A 17,229-nucleotide genomic window follows, 5' to 3' on the forward strand; every position below is an offset into this window, starting at 1 on the left:
CTAGAACCTTCTTTTTAGTATATTTCAATTATTAGATTCATTCTGTAATTATTACAGCTAGTATCAACAAACCCAAGAAGAACGCAGGTACAAAAGTGGATATAAAACAGAAAGTCTGGGAGGAAAAGGGTTCGTTAGCTTTCTCAGTGGTTTCCTTCAAAAATGAGGAGCTAGTTTCCCCTATACAACGAATGAGCCAATCAGGAACGACTCTGTTACGTTTGGCCTATGTCATCTGACGTCACGATCTGAGGAAATAGTACAGATTGGCGATGCTAGCTAACCTAGCGGTAAAACCGCGAACTCCAGAAGACGTTGGTTAAATTATTCATATTTCAAAAATTTTGCCTCCGTTAAGTTCAAGCGTGGTTCAAGTTCGCCAACTAAGTTCCCAAAATAATATAAAAAATGCCTCGTAAGAAATATACACCAGAAGAGTTAGCTCTAAAGCCGAAAAGTAAGTTTTTATCACATTCATGAGATTTTCCATCCTAAATCCTAATTTATTTGATTCTATCAATTATCTAACTAAGCCTTGCCAAACACGTGAGTTTTCACAAATAGCAGACGCACCAAATCCAGCCCAAAGACTATATAATCAGGTGGATAAGGAACTGAAGAAGAACTATAATATATCAGCCGATTTACGCAGGTACATGCGAGTAAAGCGCCAATTGTAATGCTCCGCCAAAGAGGGTAGGCACAAACTAGGGGGATCCTCATTTTTGATGGAACAGGGCCACCGGGTCCTCCCAGACTTTCTGTTTTATATCCACTTTTGGCAGGTAGCCTTTAAACACGCTAACGCAGTGGTGTGTACAAATTTCATTGGACGAGCCTTTACGCTGAACGTTTTACGGAAAGGGGGAAGACAATTTCCGAATTTTCCCCTTCCGACGGCAGCACCATGAAAAATGTGCGCAAGAAAATACACGACTTTTGACTGGTTGCGTTCTTCTTGTGGGGGTGCTGTGTTTGCTGCTCCTAGAGTACCGATATCCAAAAATACTAGACGACCATCATGAAGAAAACTAAATGTTTTCTAAGGTTCGGGTGAGCTACTTTGTGTTAACAATAATGTATTTTTTTATCATGGTCCAACCCCCCCCCCCCCCCCGGTACGAGTGGTGGGAAGTTGAAACGTCACTGGCGCGTGCTACAATCGCGTCAAAACTTAAAATACGTCAGTTTTAGGGAACCAATGAGGGGGAAGGAGTTTACGGTTAGAGCACGAGACCAATTGGCTGCAACGCTAAAATTCGTCTGAACATAGTCGTTCTGCCGAAGTAGAAATTAATACATTCTTGGTGTAAACTAGCGTTGAAACCGTTTTCAAAATAGCTAGTTTTAAAATGAGGTTATCTCTGTAATTGGACATTTTCTAGTTGCTCAGCTTCTGAAGCGATGATGTACGTCGTTGCTGAGGAGCAAATGGAATTTTATGGGCGAACTTTTAAAACGGGCTGACCTCGGCCTGCAGTCGAGTAATTAATGCCGAAGGTGAAGAATTTGAAATATGTAAAGAGAGAGCCACTTTGGAGACGTCTTTCCTGGGTTGGTTGCAAATGCAATTCCGAATTAGGAATTTTATGTTAATTTGAAACTTTTGGCCGTCCCAATTTTACGAAATAGCCATTAGCATATCGATAGCTGACGGATTTTCTAATTTTATAAGTGCCTATAGTGGAACAATTTGCGTAAATTCGTCGGGGAAAAAAGAGTAATAGAAGTTCTTAATTTAGGACATGGTCGGAATTTTATCATCTATGGCTCAAAAGCGATAGTATCATTCCTGGAACAGAAGTGCGTTAAATTATCGAGAACTTGGTTCTCGGTAAGAAATTTAGCACTTCGATTAAAAAACAAATAATTTTCTTCAAGATACCCTTCTAGTATTTTCTGATAAAGCAGGATAAATGACAACGAAATAATATTAACAATAGGTTGAGTATCGTCCAAAAACATTTGTCTTCGTCGTGTATCCGAATTTACCCCGACAATAGCGAGAAAATGTTTTGTCCTGAAGAACTTATACCCACCAAAACCAGCTCCGCCGAACCGGGTTTACAACGAGTATTTTTACAACTCGTGTTGATTTAAATCGGTAAAGCACGTAAGAATGACCAACAGTACAATCAGGGCAAATAACCTGAGGGTTATTTCTAGATGGAACAACACTTTTAAGAATTGTCGTAGTATCGTCCAATCAGTTATTTTCGTGTACCCTGGCTTATCGCAACAATACCACGAAAGTGATAGTATATTTAGAAAGCAGGATATACGACGACGAATTGGTAAGAATGTAGTACAATTCAGTAGGCTGCTGACCATTGCTGTATTATCGTACTAACACTTTTTCATTCTTCGTGTACCCTAGCTTACCGAAAAAATACCACAAAATGGTAAAAATATTTGTATATTTAGAATAAATCAGGAGACACCAAGACCAAATAGTAAGAATGTACATGAGTTTAAATGGCTATTAACCGTTGATGTAGTATCGTCGATTCACTTTTTCCTTCATCGCGTACCCGGTTTTACCACAAAAATACCACGAAAACGCTTTATGCGTATGAGCTACCCGCCGACCAAGGATTTAGAGGTCGGTAACGGTTAATCATTATCCATGATTAAATTGATTTTTTTGGGGAAAAAATGTAATCAAAGAAATTTACCGGTTAATATTTCGGAAAATGATTAAAAAACATATATTATTCGTAAAATTTGAGCTTTTTATCGAAAAAAACGTCGTTTTTTCGATTATTTTTACAAATTTATCAAAAAATTAATCGGATAATACAGAAATATAAATTACTTGATCAAAACATTTTACGAATAATTTTGAAAGATTTATCTATTGAATAAAAGTTTATCATCCCCGACCTTTACAAGGATTAACTTAAGTGATGTAACAGATGTATTTCGGCCGTGGCCCGTTACTATTTATTATCGCGAACCAAATTGTTGGTTTACACATTTCACATAGTTCTCTCAGTTTAAAATGATCCCTAAATTTAATGTCAAAGGGGGACACAAACATATTTAGAAGCAAAGCCGATTTCCCAAGAGCTCCGCCGACAGAAATAAGTTTCGCCTAACTATCAAATGTCCGGCGATAATTTCATTAGTCGCGCTTCCACAGCCGCGTGCTTCGTCAATTATAGCTAGGGATTAATATATAGAGCAGGTGCCAAGTGGTTCGAATGCTGCGGATTCCCCTAATGGATTGCTCGAATTAATTTGCAGACTAACAGAACGGCTCAAACATGACGGGAACGTTTTAAGCAAAAAATTATTTATTTCAACTTCGAGAGAATGACTAAAAATAAAAGCAGCGTTGCCAGATTTTTCTGACCGAATCATTGTACAAACTTCAAAGGGTAAAAAAATATAGTACATCAATATAAATTATGGTACCAATATAAAAGAGTATTAATTATTTTTTAATTTAAAGTGTTTGTTGCAAAACATGCAGATAACTGTTCTCGTGGGGAGTGGATATAGTCAATATCGACCATAGAATCGGAATAACTAAATAGAACGATTTTTGAAATATTGCAGCGCGCGCCGATTAGAAATTCCGATTTCTATGGTATCGACTATCGAGTGATCTGGCAACACTTGAACGCGGTCCTAATATTTCGTCACCTGAAAGGAAAAACTACGTAACTTTAACTATACTTAAAATAGTATAATAGTTAATAAGAAATACTTATTTTATTAGTAGAAATAATGTAAATATAAGAATAGTACCATTATAGTAATGGAATATGGTACATTTTGATACTATACAGTACGCTCTCAAAATGATAGTACCATTTATAATATGATGCAAAATTATGGTATTTGATTTGTACCATAATTATAGTAGGTATGGCAACGCTGAATGAATGGCTAAAAATCAACATATATGTTGCAGTGATGCACAAAAAAAATTATATCTATCTTTTTCGTATCTTTTTACATAGATGGCAGCAGCTATACTATACTATCAATTTTTTCCCTCTGAAATTTCTATAGAATATCATTTAATTTTTGATATTTTTGAGCAAAGATGGCGACAAAATCATTCACAATCTTTCATTTTATTTAGTTTTGGCCCTTTGATTTTTTCCCGATCTTTCAAATTTCTTTAAAGATATGAGAGTTTCAATTAATTTCAATTCTTTTTTGCCCTTGCCTGAAAAATATCAATAGAAATCTTTAAAGATTTGGATAAGTATCATTTCAAATACTTCTTTAGTTTTCATTATTATGAAAAGTATATTTAAAAATATTTCAAATACGTTTCACGAGAAAGTAGAATCAATTTTTTTCATATCAAAAGTTCTAAGTATTAAAATGAATATTTCAATTTTTATCTTTTGATTATTGATTCAGAAGTAAATCCTTCAACATTTGATTTTGATTTTATGGATTAGAATCGATTTTAATTTTAGTATTTTCAAAAACTAAATAATGGAAAATAAATAAAGCTATTGCATCGCCACAGCCCACACCGCCAGTTTGCAACACATGACTCTCTAACTGCGTCTGCGTGGGACCTTGGAGCAAAGAAGTGGACTTCTCTACTCCAAGGTGGGACGGTGGGAAAAATAACTTTTGGGAGTTTTGGTTTTAGTTTTGAAATCGCCTTTCAGGCTGCGCGGCGCGGAATCAAAGTCTCTGCTTTCCGTCCCCCCTCCCTCCGACTGTTTGCCACCCCCCCCCCCCCCACCACCGTTATATAACGGCGACCTTTGACCGCTCCTCTCCCTTCAATCACTTAACAGTGTTTCGGGTTTGGCTATATTTCAGTATCACGTGAGATAGGTTCGCCGCTCAAATAGTGTATATTGGCATATCTAGATGGCGCTAAAATATTTCCTCTCAAATACAAACAAAATTGAAGAGAAACCAGAAAAAATCTATCGTGTAATTTCTAATACAAAAAATGGAAGCACTAGCTCTATTCCCGCTCTTTTTTTCGCTAGGCTAGGTAAGAGAAGAATCTTTTCAAATATAGATCGCTTCCGATTTATTATCTTCAAAATTCTATCGCGATCATTTTGCAATGTAGAAGATCATATCAAAATCGTATAATTTTATTTTTATTTTTCGGATAAAGTATCATCTCGTATCCTAAAAGTATCCAAAGATACGAGCGCGTGCATCACTGATATGTTGAGACGATTTTTAGTGTCCCCGAAAACTGACGTCTATCGACGCACGCCGGTGACGTTTTTTTACCCGTTGGTAATATTGCAAACGCCTTTAACGTAATGTGACGCCAAAAATGATATTTTACGATGGAGATAAAATATTATCCTGTAGTGGCTTCCACTATTTAAACTACAGCTATGACGTCGTTGGTTTTGAAAAATGTCATAGAGTTTCTATAATATTGAGGACACGCCACAATTGGTTTGTACTTTGTAACGAATTTGGTATGGAAGTGTACACGACGGTCAAAAGCGTGGTTGAACAATACTAAACAGAAAAAAATGGAATAGCCTATATTTTTATTAAATTAGGTTAGTAAAGGTTTACATATTTAAAGCAAGTGGCGGCTCAACGTGAAGTAGCTCTTTTTTCAATAGATGTCGAAATCCAAAAGGCGTTACTTATAGGTACCCCTCGCGTTGATTGGATCGTTTGTTAATTGGTCAATAACATAAATTACTGCAAATATAAACAATATTTATGCATGGGATATATAATTTAGGTTAAAGCCCACTAAATAGAATACAAGTTGTCTAACTATAATAATACTCTACAACAGCTCTTTGACAACGTTATCATTTGGCTATTTTGAATTTGCTTCCTTTGACATAAATAGATGGTGGTTTTCGAAGGTTTATGGCCATCTCAATTAACAGTGGGCTTTTCATAATACAGGGGGGCAATGATAGAGCCGCCACTTGCTTTAAAGGGCGTTATTCTTATTTCCCTCAAGCGGCGGTTTTCGGAAGCTTGCAGACGCTAATTTAACAGGGTTGCCATGTATTTTTTCGTCTACAGAAACGTTTCGTTTAGTCATAAGTTTCAACTGCACCGTCCAAATAGAGAGGTTGAGCAAAGCGCTCTAGACGTTTGAACGACAACGTCGAGAGTCACTTGATCATTATCCACGGTTTTATTTTCACGTTTAAACTTCGGAGACGATGCCATCTTTCTGTCAAGCTGATGTGACATGTGGTATAATATCTACAGCGTGAAAATGAAAACGCGAATATAAAAAATTTCCCACTCAACAAATCGAGAGATGATTATGGTAGGTTGTTCGCAACTTGTTCCCTTTCTAGCAACTTGCCTTGTAACATTCGTAAATACTGGTTTAACTGGAAATGCTCCTAAGCCCGGTATATTATAGGCGATATCGGGGACACATTTCAATTGTTTGTGTTCAGACAAGGTGCGTTTTAGTATTGGTTATACAAGTTTTTATTTTCGTCATGTACCCGGGTTTATCAAAAATTCTAAAATGTGTTAAAACTCAATTGTAACTGTACAGATTTTCTTTAGCAGTCAAAGTGAAAGCACGCTTGACAGATTAAAGAAATGAATTTCACGAACGACTAGATTCTCCTGACGTTGTCGTTCAAATTTCTAGAGCATCCTGCTTAACCTCTCTAATAAACAATAATAGAACCCCAAAACAAATCATTCTATAAAAGTATCATGAAAGCGTCTAAAACAATTTCAAAAGCATTGCGTTATTGACGCACTCATACGCCGAAACTTTGAAAAGTTCAATAAATCGTTTCCCCACCCCTCGCAACGCTCGCACACACCTAGCCAATCAGTACTATAACTCGGGGGAGGCAAGGATTTCCAAACGAAATCCCGGCAAACCCTTTCTCGGACTTTAATCTTTAAGTTGGGGGGAATTACTAGACGCGTCCAGGCTACAAAAGTACAACGCTCGCACACGGCAAGCTGAGGCGGGGGGACTTGCACGGAAGGAAATAATGGGGTAAAGGGGGAAACCTGGCAAAATCATCCTCAACACAGCTGTCGCGTTATCCAGCAACGCGTGAAAAAATCCTCCTACGAAACAGCAAATGTTGGGGGAATACACCCACGCGCGGAGGGAGAGAGCGCCTTCTTAGTAATGGAGCAGATATATCCGGAGGTGTACGAAAAGGGATAAAGCGGGACTCGCGAAGAAGGGTAGGGAGGTAAAACGTCCAGCGAAACGCAACAGCTGGAAAGATTTGCAGGGAAAAGCCAAGTTCTTTCGGATTGCAAGAGTTTTAACGGATTTTTGCGGGTGGCGGGAGAGGGGGGGGGGAATCGTCGAGGCGCGTAGAGCGGATCCCGCGCGAGGGCGCTGGCGCTGTTTCTTACCGGGCTAATTGAATATATATCGGAGTTTGTCCCGTCCGCTAGGCTGCTTATTGGAAATGGATTTAAAATAGCGTATACGTTTTCGGCAGATAAAAATATCTTTTAAAATAACACGCGCGATGAGATGCTGTTTGTGAAAGGTAGCGAAAGTTAACATTTTCATTTTCCACAACCACCGCTTTCATCGATTATCGGTCGAACGAAAGCTGCAATTTCAAATTGGATATTTACTCGAGATTAAATTGTTGGGCGGGATATACAATCTTAAAACCATAACTTATTTAGACCAAGGCTTACTTGATTCTTTGAGGTTTTGATAATGCTAACGTTACCGTAATATAACAGAATAGCACTTTCTATAATAGCCTTTAATAGGATGTTGCTTTTCGCTTGTTCCGGGATTTCGGAGTAGGGTAAGAAGAGTTTCTATGTTAACCTATGAGCAAAAGATATGTGTATGGTTTGACCGCCCCTAGCGGAATATTATTTTTAGAATGGTTTTTGCATTGAAGTAAATATAAAAACGAGCGTGGCGCTGAACTCCTACAGTTTATTAAAATCACGACGAATGTGTTGGCCGCTGTAGCGCGATAGATCAAAGTTGGCCGTGGCCTGACTAGTGAGCCTCCTATCTTAATTTATTTTAGTAGTCACTGACTAGTGGGGGTTAAAATGGGGGTATAAAAACAAGAAGGACAGCCAACCTTTTGCTTTACCCGCCAGAATTAAAATAGGAGTTTATTATCACTTGAGTTACGTGATGTGATTTTTTTTAAATAAAATGGGATTGATGAATGATGATGTTCGCCATTATTTATGAATATTTAGATAAATTTTTCAATAGTCAAATTGACTAGTGAGTTCCCAGATTTCGATTAATTTTAGTAATCAGAGCATTTATTTTAGTAGTCAAATGCCGTGACTAGTGCCGTATGTTTAACCCTGGTCAGAAGGAGTAAATTGTTTATTTTCTTGAAATTTATGTTAATTCTCCGGAAATTAAAAGAACAAAATCTCATTGAAGGTTTCCGAGAAAGATAAATATTTAACGTTTTTCTTTGGATCCAAAATTCTTATTCCAATCAAAACGAATGACAATAGGGGTATTACGTTTCAGTGTAATAATCCAATCAAAAATATAAATAATTAATTTTTCTGCGTGGTTAAAAATAATCTGGATCCAAATATAACAAAAGCAACAAGCTTCCGGAACAGTGCCAAGTGACAGGGTGAAAAGTCGTGGCCTACATCACTTGTCATTAGGGGACAATATACGACTTCAATTTACAGAAGGTTATTTTACGGTTTGGTCGCTGTCTCTTCCCGAGAGAGGGCAATATTGACCCTCCCAGGACCACGAGTGACGTGGGGGGGGGGGAGTGCGGGAGGGACACACAAATAACGGAGTCGGAGGCGTGTTGAGCCGCCACTAAGTCAAAGGAAGGAGCGGGATTTCCGACAAATCCCTCTCCGCACGCTCTGCTCCAACTCACATTTGGCAAACCTCATCTGGATTTACTTTAGGAGCTGTGTTTCCAATTAGACGCTAGTATCTGACGCAAGTATTACGCTGATGCTCAGGGATGTTACCAGAAGTCTATAATATGGCTCTTACGAGAGAACTATTCATTACACTGCACAGGAAGATATGTACTAACATAAGTGTATAATATTGTTACAATTTATTATATTGTTACAATTTATTATATTGTTACAATTTATTATATTGTTACAATTTATTATATTGTTACAATTTATTATATTGTTACAATTTATTATATTGTTACAATTTATTATATTGTTACAATTTATTATATTGTTACAATTTATTATATTGTTACAATTTATTATATTGTTACAATTTATTATATTGTTACAATTTATTATATTGTTACAATTTATTATATTGTTACAATTTATTATATTGTTACAATTTATTATATTGTTACAATTTATTATATTGTTACAATTTATTATATTGTTACAATTTATTATATTGTTACAATTTATTATATTGTTACAATTTATTATATTGTTACAATTTATTATATTGTTACAATTTATTATATTGTTACAATTTATTTTATTGTTACAATATAATAAATATTTATACATTAATAAATCATTTTCGTGATGTAAAGCGTTTTGAAGCGATTAATATTATCAGGATGGGCAGTCAAATACTTATCTCGTAAGATATTTATTAATACACTTCTGGTGTTACTTTTACTAACTGGTTTTTCCACGAGGGCAATATTTTATATTAGACTAAATAGTAGTTGAAAATATTGGAGTATAGTTCAATTACACTAGTGCCCAATAGGACATATGCATTAGTAACTAGTTTTGCTCGGAAAAATATTTTAATTAGATTGAAGAAAGTCGAAAAAATGGGGTATTGTTGGAATGCACTGGTGTGCAATGTGGTAAATTTGTATATGTTCAGTACTAACTGGTTTTTGCTTGGGGAAATATTTTATGTTAGATTGTATATTTGACAAAAATATAGTGGTGTTGTTGGATTACACTGGTGGGAAATATCGTCAGTTAGTACAGGTTCAGTGCTAACCGGTTCTACTCTCAACAATATTTTTAATTAGAATAGAATAGTTTAAGAAGTATTAGGGAATATTGGAGTACACTGGTGGGCCATATCTTAAGATAAAACAGGTTCAGTGCTAACCGGTTCTACTCTGAACAATATTTTCAGTTAGAATAGTGTAAAATTTCTTGGAGTACGCCGGTGTCCACTAGGATATGTCGGTGCGTGCTCCGTACAGATTGAGTACCTTCGATGGCCGCCAACTGCCACTCTGACCTCAAATAGAGTGAGATACAACGCAACAAATAATGCGATTTAAGGAGTTTTATTTAAGATAGATTGAATATTTCAACAATAACCTGACAGTTTATTTGATTTATTTTAAAGACAAGACACCAGTTGTTTACTTTGACGACAGACCTTTACTCTGTGACGCAATTTAACCGTCGTCGTCAGTACTCAGTAATCGAATTTTCCAACCATCTGTCCTCACATTGGAAATTGGAGTAAATGCATTCGGAGGAGCGACACGGAATTAAACCCAAATTTAGGTTTTTTAATAACACCATTTCTAATTTAAAGCAAGTAACGGCTCTGTCATTGCCACCTGTATTATGAAAAGGCCCCTGTTATTAGAGATAGCCATGAATCTATCCGATTCTTGGAAAAACGCCACTTTACTGGAGTGTGGTGCCTTCTATTTATGGCCAAGGAAGCTAAAATTCAAAATAGCCAAATGAAAACGTCGTCAGAGAATCATTGTTGAGTATTAGAGTTAGACAACTTATACTCTATTTAGTGGCGTTTAACCTAAATTATATATCCCACGTAAAATATTGTTTATAATTGCTGTAATTTATGTTATGGACAAACGATCCAATCAATGCGAGTGGTACCTATAAGTACCGCCTTTTTTATTTCGACGCTAGCGATATCTATTGAAAAAAAAAGAGCTACTTCACGTCGAGCCGCCACTTGCTTTAATAGACCGATTTATTTACCAATTATAATTACATTAAACCCATAAAGTTCCAGTCTTTAAACGATTTTTCACATATAATATTTAGTTCGCCTTTTCAATGTGCACAGAGCCATGTAGCGGTCAACGAGAGAAGCTCCTAAACAGCTGGATTTTTTGATTTATAAAAAATCCACGTGGCTCTATGCTAACTGAACAAGTTAATTGGACGAGCGAAGCTAGCACAGCTACTATGTTCCGAATATTTTCGTCCGCGTGTACTATGTAAGATTTTTTTTACACTCGTTATTCTAGCGTTCGATTCGTAAGAAAGACTTAAAATATAAAGCCATGGATCAATTGATATACTTTGTCGTATAAAGTAATATCAATCATGTGGAAAATTTAAAATCTGACTACACAGTTATTCGATTTTCTCTGTCTTTCACTGGAAGCTGGCTCGCTGCAAAACACATGTGCTATGCAAGCATCCAACTTCCACTAAAATACAGAGTAAACCGAATAACTATGTAGTTGGCCTTTAAGTACACCAAATACATTTGCGCCTGACATTCAACTAAATTTGTATTCCACTAAATTTATTTTCGACTAAATTGGTATTCCTCTAAATTTATAATCCAATAAATTTATAATACATTAAATTTATAATCCACTAAATTTATAATACATTAAATTTATAATCCACTAAATTTATAATACATTAAATTTATAATCCACTAAATTTAAATTCCACTAAATTTAAATTCCACTAAATTTGTATTTCACTAAATTCAAATTCCACTAAATTTGTATTTCACTAAATTCAAATTCCACTAAATTTCTAATCAACTAAATTTATATTCCACTAAATTTATAATCAACTAAATTTATATTCCACTAAATTTATAATCAACTAAATTTATATTCCAATAAATTTATAATCAACTAAATTTATATTCCAATAAATTTATAATCAACTAAATTTATATTCCAATAAATTTATAATCAACTAAATTTGTATTCCAATAAATTTATAATCAACTAAATTTATAATCAACTAAATTTATATTCCAATAAATTTATAATCAACTAAATTTATAATCAACTAAATTTATAATCAACTAAATTTATATTCCAATAAATTTATAATCAACTAAATTTATAATCAACTAAATTTATATTCCAATAAATTTATAATCAACTAAATTTATCTCCCACTAAATTTATATTCCAATAAATTTATTTCCCACTAAATTTATATCCCACTAAATTTATATTCCACTAAATTTATAATCAACTAAATTTATATTCCAATAAATTTATATTCCACTAATTTAAAATTCTACTAAATTTGTATTCTAACAAATCCTAGTTTGATAATACGTCTCACTCCCCTCTATTAATTGTACGATCTACAATGAATTTCCAAAGACAAACGTAGAGTAAAAAATATGAAATATAAAAATGAAAAAAATGAAACATTTTCGTAAAGCTTCCATTTTTCCAGTAAACTCGATAAAAATAATATCGTATCTTCATTCAATATCAAACTACCAAGAAATCGTTTGAAAAGAATTTTTCTCTCTCTGACAGTTTCGTTGAAAAGGTGGCTTTTGCGAAACGCCCGAATTGAAATAAAAACAGAATTCTCGAATCCCGAACGGAGAGGGGAAGCGGCGACGGGGGAACATTCCGCCGTTGCGACGTTTCACTTTACGCGTAACCCGAGGTTAAAACGGCTGTCAGTCCTCAGATAAGGAATATAGTCCGGATTTCTTCGGTCTTACGGAAATCTCTAAACGTGGAATGTTATTCGCTTTGATTTCCTGTTGGGGGAGAGACATCCGTCGTGCTGGGGGGAAAGGATTGGCAACAATGACGTCATCTCTGCACCTAGTTCTGTTCTCCGGTGTAGAAAGACAGGAGTTTTCCTCCCATATGTACCAAGAGTGAATATAGTTCTACTTGGGGAGAATGCTTATCACTCCCCATCATCAGTGTACCATCACCTTTCCGTTTCCGATTTGACCAAAACAAGCGCCATCTCTCAGTTTTCGATTTCTCCGTTTCTGATTTGACAAAAACAAGCGTCATTTCCCAGTTTCTGATTTGCAAAAAAAACACTCGTCATTTCTCCGTTTCTGATTTGACAAAAACACTCGTCATTTCTCCGTTTCTGATGACAAAAACACTCGTCATTTCTCCGTTTCTGATTTGACAAAAACACTCGTCATTTCTCCGTTTCTGATTTGACAAAAACAAGCGTCATTTCCCAGTTTCTGATTTGCAAAAAAACACTCGTCATTTCTCCGTTTCTGATTTGACAAAAACAAGCGTCATTTCTCCGTTTCTGATGACAAAAACACTCGTCATTTCTCCGTTTCTGATTTGACAAAAACACTCGTCATTTCTCCGTTTCTGATTTGACAAAAACACTCGTCATTTCTCCGTTTCTGATTTGACAAAAACAAGCGTCATTTCTCCGTTTCTGATGACAAAAACACTCGTCATTTCTCCGTTACTGATTTGACAAAAACACTCGTCATTTCTCCGTTTCTGATTTGACAAAAACAAGCGTCATTTCTCCGTTTCTGATGACAAAAACACTCGTCATTTCTCCGTTTCTGATTTGACAAAAACACTCGTCATTTCTCCGTTTCTGATGACAAAAACACTCGTCATTTCTCCGTTACTGATTTGACAAAAACACTCGTCATTTCTCCGTTTCTGATTTGACAAAAACACTCGTCATTTCTCCGTTTCTGATTTGACAAAAACAAGCGTCATTTCTCCGTTTCTGATGACAAAAACACTCGTCATTTCTCCGTTTCTGATTTGACAAAAACACTCGTCATTTCTCCGTTTCTGATTTGACAAAAACACTCGTCATTTCTCCGTTTCTGATTTGACAAAAACAAGCGTCATTTCTCCGTTTCTGATGACAGAAACAAGCGTTATTTCTGTTTTCAATTTGACAAAAACGCGCGTAAGTGAAACACGAAAGGTTTCCCAGTTTCCGCTCACAATTTCTCTAAACCCTTCCATATTTCGCAGTTTGTCGAAGAACGGTCGAGTTGTAAATTAGGACATACCGGAGATTATTACATTTAAGCTGATAAGTGATCGCAAATTTTAGTCAATCTCTTTCCGTTTTGCAGAGTTGCACGAGACTGCGGTTCAAGAGATGCAAGTCAGATCCGGACTGCGACTGCTCCGGATCCAGATTGCACTGTTCGTTTACGTCACTTCCGGCACCCGGGAGCGTGCGCTACGGGAAGTGCGTTCCATTCGCTTCGCAATCCAAAAAAGGTCAGTTGAGAAAGTTGTTAATTGATTAACCATTAAAGAAGAATTTATAAACTTAATGAAAGGGGTTACCTATTTTGTAATGTAGGTATTCTCCAATAATTAAATTCATTAATCTGATAAATAATTCGATAGAGAAAATACACTTAACAGAGGTGAATTTAAAAGGACAAAGAATTTGCCGGCTTTACCAATCCTAAATAATAATATTATTAATAATAATAATAATAATAATAACAAGCATTTGGCTAGTGCTTCCAATGGACACCTGATTAGATGATTCGGGTTGTAAATTCAGATATCCGAAGACAATCAGTAAGTCAGCTAGGCTAGGCTAATACCCAAGGCACCACCCTAGGCCTAAGTCATCGAGCGACTTTTAAAGCCTTTAATCAGATCATTATATCCCCTTACCAAGCAATTGGATCTCAAACAACCTCTGAATCTGATTCATTATCTCAACTAATCGATCTGAACTGAGCTGCTATAATAGCTGAATAGTTATCTGACTTCTACGTTTAGTATATTTATAATCTTCTGGAAAACAAATCAAAATAAATAGAAATAAAAATTTCAAAATGAATTGAATCGAGGGATATGTCACATCTATAACTGTGACTCGCTTATCTGTCGGTTCGTGATAAATTTAGACTGGTTTGCATTTTGACCCGTATCGACTAATTTGATAATATCTGGACGTAAATGTGGATAATCTGTTATCTGATCTATCATAATTATTATCTCTATTCAGAGAACGCAACTGTGGGAATCGTTTTAATCCGATTAATTATTTTAACCATTCCAACTACCCTCGCAACTACCGCTTTCGTTATGTTGGACATTACGTATTTTAATACGCGTTACCACAAATAGAGGTCGCTGTTCCCTTAGAATTGCTGAAAGGTTTTGCTTACCTCTAGAAGCACTTTCTTGTAAAGGGAGTACGAAAAATCGTCTGCTAAATAGCGCCAATCTCCCCTAGCTTCTGTTAAACTTGGTGTCAGTTATGTGAAATTCGTCAATCCATCATAAATATGAAAGTTCATACTCCCTTTAAGTATAGCACTTACAAGGAGACATCCCGAAGTATAACCCACCGATTTTGTTCAAATTCGGGGGATTGGTAGACCTTCATGTAACTTGAAAAATCCTAAAGGGAATTAATTCAATGGGCAACCGTTTTGCCATGGCAACGAAAAATGTTTTTGGCAACAACAAATCGAAATTTTCCCATTGAAAATAACATGGGATTCTGACCGATTCCTAGGACCCCCTGTGAAAAATTTGAACGAATATAAAATTTCGAAAATGCCTAAAATTGAAAAAATAGATAAAAATTTACAAAAAAAACATCAAAATTGATCAACTTTTGATCAATTTGAGGTCAAAATACCATGTTATTTTCAATGGGAAAATTTTACGAGTTTGAACAAAATCGGTGGGTTACACTTCGGGATGTATCCTTGTTAGTTTGGTGACATAAAGGTTTAAAGGCTTAAAGGTTTATATTTGCCGTACCGAGGTGCACTCTTTTAAAACAGAGTGGCTCTTTGAGACGAGTGCCGCAGGGTACAAAATTTTTCAAACGTTATCATATTGCTAAACGTCCCTAAAATATCACTAGTATATTTAACAGAAATATTTACTCAGACGAGATGAATACAAAGGTGTAAAAGGGGTTATTAAATATTATTTTTCCTCCATTCTTGTTTTAGTTTTTTCCAGGTTATTAAAGCAACTGTCGGCTCAATCATTGCCACCGGTATTATGATAAGGCCCTTGTTATTAGAGATGGCCATGAATCTATCTGATTCTTCGAAAAAATGACTTTATTGGAGAGCGTGGTGCCATCTATTAATGGAAAAGGAAGCTAAAATTCAAAATAGCGAAACAATAACGTCGTCAGGGAACCATTTATAATTATTATAATTAGACAACTTATCTTCTACTTTGTTAATTTAACCTAAATTATATATCCCACGTTAAAAAATACTATAATTTAACAAACGAGTTAATCAACGCGAGGGGTACTTTTAGGTCATAATGCAGCTTAAGTATCTTGTTTTGATTTCGACGCTAGCGACATCTGTTGAAAAAAGAGCTACTTCACGTCGGGCCAACAGTTGCTTTAAGTCACTGACGCGCAGCGTTGCCAGATTGTTCTGACCGAATTATTGTACAAAGGGTAAAAAAATATAGTACAACAACAGCAATTGTGGTAAACATGCAGATAACTGTTCTCGTGGGGAGTGGATGTAGTCAGTATCGACCATAGAAATCGGAATATCTAAATAGAACGTTTTTTGAAATATTGCAGCGCGCGCCGATTAGAATTACTGATTTCTATGGTATCGACTATCGAGTGGTCTGGCAACACTTTAACGTCGCCTGAACGAAAAAACTACGTAGCTTTACCTATACTGTTCATTATTTTAATGAATAATGAATTAAATAATTTAATTAAATAATTAAATAATTTAATAATATTAAATATAAAAATAGTACCATTATAGTACAATAGGTTAGAAATATGGTACGTTTTGGTGCTATACAGTAGTAACAGTACGATCTCAAAATAATAGTACGATTTATAATATGATAGTACGTATGGCAACGCGATTATTGGCGGGTCCCACTCATCTTGAGTAAAGCCCAACAGAGAGTCAATCGGTTTTGTACGATTATTTTCCCTCCACTTCAAAAGATGCTTCCCCCATGCCACCTGTGACGAATAATTACTGGACTCGAAACCTAAGCCAAATCCCCGGTTCCACAATTTGCATCGCCCGTCAGCGCTCCTACCGAGAGAATCGCGAAATATTTATATCCAAATACAAAACACACGCGTAAAAATGTCAGATGACCCGCGTTCCGTCGTCTGCTCCGCTGTTTTTAAAAGAAGTGAGGCTTTTGGAATTTTAATAGGCTTTAGATTATTCAGTAATAATTGTATTGGAATAAAAATGAAAGTTTAATGATTTAATTAATTTAAACAGGAAGTTTAATGTTTTTGCATATATAGTTTGCGTGAAGGTTTAAATAGATTATAAATTTAAAAATGCCTAGTCAAAATGGAAATAAAGGTGTAAGTTTG

The 17,229-nt window shown here is 35.6% G+C and overlaps 1 protein-coding gene across 3 annotated transcripts in view; it reads left to right on the forward strand.

The window, feature by feature from the left end:
- Positions 1-17,229, forward strand: part of LOC149962262 (uncharacterized) — a 119,415-nt gene that overhangs the window by 92,065 nt on the left and 10,121 nt on the right. For all 3 annotated transcript variants that reach the window (XM_090167599.1, XM_090167597.1, XM_090167598.1), the window contains one exon: positions 13,988-14,138. In XM_090167599.1, coding sequence (XP_090023725.1) covers positions 13,988-14,138 — 151 coding nt within the window. The remainder of the gene's footprint in view (positions 1-13,987; positions 14,139-17,229) is intronic.

The sequence above is a fragment of the Leiobunum rupestre genome, chromosome 1 (genome assembly GCF_980474605.1).
Source record: "Leiobunum rupestre chromosome 1, qqLeiRupe1.1.hap1, whole genome shotgun sequence".
Lineage (NCBI taxonomy): Eukaryota > Metazoa > Arthropoda > Arachnida > Opiliones > Sclerosomatidae > Leiobunum > Leiobunum rupestre.